Source organism: Solanum verrucosum, unplaced genomic scaffold (assembly GCF_900185275.1).
Source record: "Solanum verrucosum unplaced genomic scaffold, falcon-dt-bn FXZP01000032.1, whole genome shotgun sequence".
Lineage (NCBI taxonomy): Eukaryota > Viridiplantae > Streptophyta > Magnoliopsida > Solanales > Solanaceae > Solanum > Solanum verrucosum.
The window spans coordinates 3,909,399-3,914,330 of NW_026020569.1; the positions used below are offsets into that span (position 1 = coordinate 3,909,399).

Genomic DNA, 4,932 nt, shown 5'->3' on the forward strand with positions numbered 1-4,932 from the left:
GAAATTTTAGATTCAACTTAAAATGTCAAACTTAGAGGGTGCGCTCAAAGAGATGTTTATAAGATGAATTTTCCAACCCTGTACCCCTCATTCTTTCTGAATTCAGATGTGTTTTTTCCTAAATCAGATATTGATTGATAACCTAGTAACGGGTTACTTCTCCAGTATTTGTATGTAATCTTATGTAACTGTAAGCATTATCAAAGCTAAATATTATTGTAGGAAGATGTCATACCTTTGCCTGTGAATATTCACCAAGAGTTTGGCCAGTCCATGCAAAAAAAGGAAATTCATCTCTTAGCAAACTACAATTAGCAAAAAATGTGTTCTGTAGTTCGTGCAGCTGCAGCTACTAGTATTTGAGCGCTTACCCAGTCAAACTTCTTCTCCGGAGGCCTATCAGCTAGTATGTCAAGAGGGAGGATCGGAGTTGAGAATGCCTCCTAAAACGAGAATATTATTGATCAACACCATCCATATCAAGCATACCAAGTAGAAGCATATAAGCAAGAATGTCAAACCTGTAGAGCAGCCTTAGTGGGAATACGGAATGTTATGACCGCTGGTGCCCCATAAAACACTGTTTTTTTCTTAGCTTCCAACTCAAAGGAATGGGAGAGAGAAGCCCCACTGACATCAGACAAACAAACCAGCATGAAAAAGAGACAAGATAAAGAAATTAAATAGTCAGATACCACCAGTGTTAAGAGGACTCACGCGTCCAGCCTTTCCCATGACATGGATGTGTTACCAGCGACAATTTCAAATACATCTTGAGACCAGTTATCATCATAAAGACTCACATCGTATGCCGTCCTGAACAAAAAGAGCTTTTTCATGTCAAAGGCACATCATCGTAAATGATAATGCATAGAGCAACTGGCAGAAATCTAGAGGTTCGAGAACAATTTAGAGTGTGTCAGTTGCACAAGAAAAGGTAAAAGAATCTCGCAAAGTCATTCTCTAATTAGCTAATGAGATTCTTAGATTCCGAACTGTTCACCACATTGAAGCCAAGGAATTAGTCTATCCCACACATGGTTCAGGAACGAGCACAAGGTTTGAATCATTTTGAAAAGTACTGAGAGAGAGACTGCTGATGACGTGAAAAGAAAGTGAGAAACACATTATTATTTAGAAGTATTTTCACCAAATATCACTAGTGGTTACTATCTTACCCCCAAGACTTAACAACCAAATTTCAGCCAAGGTGACTGTATTTTCTTGTAGGAAATCTTTCTCATTAAGCACAAGGGATCCAAACAGCTGACTTGGAGGGTTTCCAAATCCCTTTACTTAGCAATTCCTTATTTCCCTCTTACCAATCAAGGGAAAAAGTGTCCTTTTCTCTCCGATCACATTCAGCAATATCATCCATTGCTACCTAAATCCAGACAGATTGATCTGGTGGAGAAAGACTAAGGTACATAGTGTTATCTGAAACAGGTGCTGGCTGGAGAGTTTGAATACAGGATTCCATTGATATTAAACTCAGAAAAATAGGACACAGGAGTTAGTCTTTCAAAAATTAGAAAACAATAAGACCAAAAAATTATAGACTACTCATTGTCTGTAAAGCACCCAAGGATGACTTTTAAAATGATTTTATCCTTCACAAACATTGTCTACAAAACTTATATGCATAAACACATTTAGAAGAAGATAAAGATTATTTTTATTGTGAATATTTATTTGTTTCACGATAAATTACTGAGAATTGGAGGTGAAGTCAAAAAGGGATTCCAGTCCAGATCATTTTGCAATTTGTTGTCTCTTTTTCCAAGGATGCTTCAGCTTCAGGAAGGTGAAAGCAATAAAAAAAACTTATGGGGATTTCAATAAGAAAGAAATCTGATTACACGATTAGTAATTGCACTTCCCCTATACGGTAGTGTGGAGGAAAAAAAGAAGATAATTCAAATAATTACATTTATTAACCCAATAAAACAATCAGATCAAGAGAATTCGCACCCCTGTTTGGAAATGGGACAAAATGAAGACTGAGATTAAACTAGAATAACTTTCATTTCCTTACCAATTGAGCAAAGTATAGTTGTATTTATTAGCTTCGACTCCATAAATACAGGTAGGATAAAGATGCCTCAAACAATTAATGCTAATTACCGCAGATTATCTAGGTAATCCTTTTCCTATTATGGAAACAGGAAACAAATTCGGACTAATTGAAATGAATGACAGATTTAGGCAATCAAGGCGCGAGATCGGCATTTGTGAAAACAAGGAAGTTGAGATCTGAGTAAGAAAGGGGAAGAAAAGCATACGCAGATCCTTCGTTGTAGATGTCGATGGAGATGGAAATCCGTTCGATGTCGGATTTGAGTCGAGTAAGAGCGGCCTTCTTGTGTGCGACAATAAATGGCCCGTCAGAGGCTGCGATTGTCCATGAGAAACATAATAGAGCTAATACGGTAGCTAGGAGGAACTTCCTCGCACAATCCGCCATGCTTGCTTAACACAGATACAGATTCAGATTCAAATATGACCAAGACTTTTCAGCTGGCTTTACCACTATATTACATAGGCAAGGGGTTCTTAGCATTTTGAGTCGGAGAGGTACCACGTGTTCCAATATCATTGGTCCAGTGACGTGCCTTGCTCCAAACTGAACTGAAGAATATGGGCCACTTGTTTCTTTACTATAGCCATCATGCATTAAGCCCAACTTCTAACTCGGCCCATCGGGTTAACTTCACTAATTGCCTAAAAGGAAGTGGTTTTTATTTATTTATTATTTTTTTCACCTTCTTAACAATTTATTTAACCTGTTTCAAAAATTTTGCTAGGCAAAGCTTTTATTGGTTAATTGGTAATAAGTTGTGAAAATAAATAAATTTGATCTATAAACATGTATTTATAGGCAATGAACACGTATTTATAGGCAAAAGCTATTACTCATGCATGACTGACAATATGCGCAAAACTTTTGTATCAAACATTTTGCTTATAAAACAGTGAATTTATTAATTTACCATAAGTTTTGTGTTTATGGGCAAGGCTAAAACTTACGTTTGATGGACAACTTACATTCTTTTCTATAATTTTTTTCAAGTTGAGATTATTTTTTACAAATTTTGTGAAGTGTTGATAAACATTTAAGGTTGAGATTTGAGCGCTTTTAAAGACACCACACATCACTTTTTGCAACTAGTTTGTGTCAGGGGCGGACCCACGTGTAGAGTTTTGGGTGCTTGAGCACCCATTGACCCCGACGGAAACTTTATATATGTATATAGAAAATACTAAAAAATTTATATAAGGTTTTCTTCAGCACCCATTAAACAAAGTGTTCCATGGGCTCTGTGGTTCTGAAGTCGGAATCGAGGAGCGGTGGTGCCCTTCATCAAGGGTTCGAGCCCCTACGACAACATCTATCTTTTTGTTGAAAAAAGGCCAACAGAACTTCATGACTTCTTTTTCAAAATTTTGCTTATATCTCTTTTTGTTTTTCCACTTTCCTATTTTTTGTATTTCATTTATTAATTAAATTATAAAAATATTAGTAGTAAACTTCTAGAATGAAATTTTTTTTGGCTACCAAATGTTAAAAGAATTGAGCACCCATCGAATCCTGGATCCGCCACTGGCGGAGCTACATGGAGTCTGAATCCCCTTCATCGAAAAAATTACATTATATATATGATCGATTTTTTTAATTTACATATATATATACTTAACGATGACCCCCCCCCCCCCTCCCCAAGCATAAGCAAATGATTTGGTTCAGTGGTTAAGGGAATTCAACATTTTGCAAGTTAGTGTCGCTTCTCAAGTACAAATCCGGGTGGCAACATTTTTTTTCATAGTTTCAACTTTGCGAGTTCGAATCTCGCTTATAGGTTTTTTTCTATTGTTTCAGCCAATGTTTATTTTTATTTGTAAATAAATGAAACATCCGGTTTATTTGAAAATCTACTGGGATATATTGAAAAATAAATTTATTTACTATTTTTATAAAATTAAGTAAAATTTATAACTTTTTTAAAGTTTTCATAATTTAAATTTGAAAAAAATACTCTCTCAAACTCATTTTAAGTCAAGCGTTTAATTTATAGTTGATTAAAGAATAATATAATTATAAGTAAGATTAAATAAATAGGTGTAATAATTTAAAATTTATAAATAAAAATAAATAAATTTATTTTCTATTTTTATAAAATTAAGTAAAATTTATAACTTTTTTAAAGTTTTCATAATTTAAATTTTTAAAAAATATACTCTCTCAAACTCATTTTAAGTCAAGCGTTTAATTTATAGTTGATTAAAGAATAATATAATTATAAGTAAGATTAAATAAATAGGTGTAATCATTTAAAATTTATAAATAAAAATACTATTGTTGCGATATTTTTCAGTCTTGATTATTATCTTCTCAACACAAATTTTATTGTCTACAGTGAGATTGGATTTGAAAGTATTCCTTAGTTAGGGTCTATTTAGAAAGTCACCTGGTAATTGGAATTGGTGTAATTACTAGGGTAGTAATTACTAGCCTAGTAATTACACAGTCTAGTAATTACATTGACCTGTTTGGTTGCCACATTGTAATTCAGTGTAATTCCCTTTGTCTTGTTTGGTTGGACGAATGTAATTACACAGTTAAATTTTAAAATAGATCAGATTTTGAATAAATAATATTACTATGTATAACTGATTGTTAGAATCGATTTTTTAATTTATTATTATTCTAATTATTATTATTATCAGAAATTAAAGAAAAAATTAATTCTCATAATTATTTTAATCTCAAAACTAACAGGAGAAAATACAAAAATAAAACTCATACATAATCTATCTAGACATCAAAATATGAAAGTAAAATGAATCAAGAAATAAATCTTACTTGAAAGAAGAAGTACAGGGCTTGTTACTGTGCTGCCGTTCTTAGAAATGGAAATGTCCAGACAAAAAAGG

At 33.3% G+C, this 4,932-nt stretch overlaps 1 protein-coding gene across 1 annotated transcript; it reads right to left on the reverse strand.

Moving 5' to 3' along the window:
* Positions 1-214: 214 nt before the first annotated feature.
* LOC125811082 (uncharacterized) lies at positions 215-2,520 on the reverse strand. Its single transcript, XM_049490574.1, has 5 exons — positions 2,283-2,520; positions 718-816; positions 522-630; positions 372-443; positions 215-241 (listed from the first exon to the last, which is right to left on the reverse strand). The coding sequence occupies exons 1-5, from the start codon at positions 2,462-2,464 to the stop codon at positions 230-232; spliced, it is 474 nt and encodes a 157-aa protein (XP_049346531.1). The 5' UTR covers positions 2,465-2,520; the 3' UTR covers positions 215-229.
* Positions 2,521-4,932: the final 2,412 nt, after the last annotated feature.

Coding starts and splice junctions, on each gene's coding strand:
- LOC125811082 (XM_049490574.1), bottom strand. CDS start 2,464: ATGGCGGATTGTGCGAGGAAGTTCCTCCTAGCTACCGTATTAGCTCTA. Junction 817..2,282: donor ATCTACAACGAAGGATCTGC/GTATGCTTTTCT, acceptor CTTTTTGTTCAG/GACGGCATACGATGTGAGTC. Junction 631..717: donor TCATGGGAAAGGCTGGACGC/GTGAGTCCTCTT, acceptor GTCTGATGTCAG/TGGGGCTTCTCTCTCCCATT.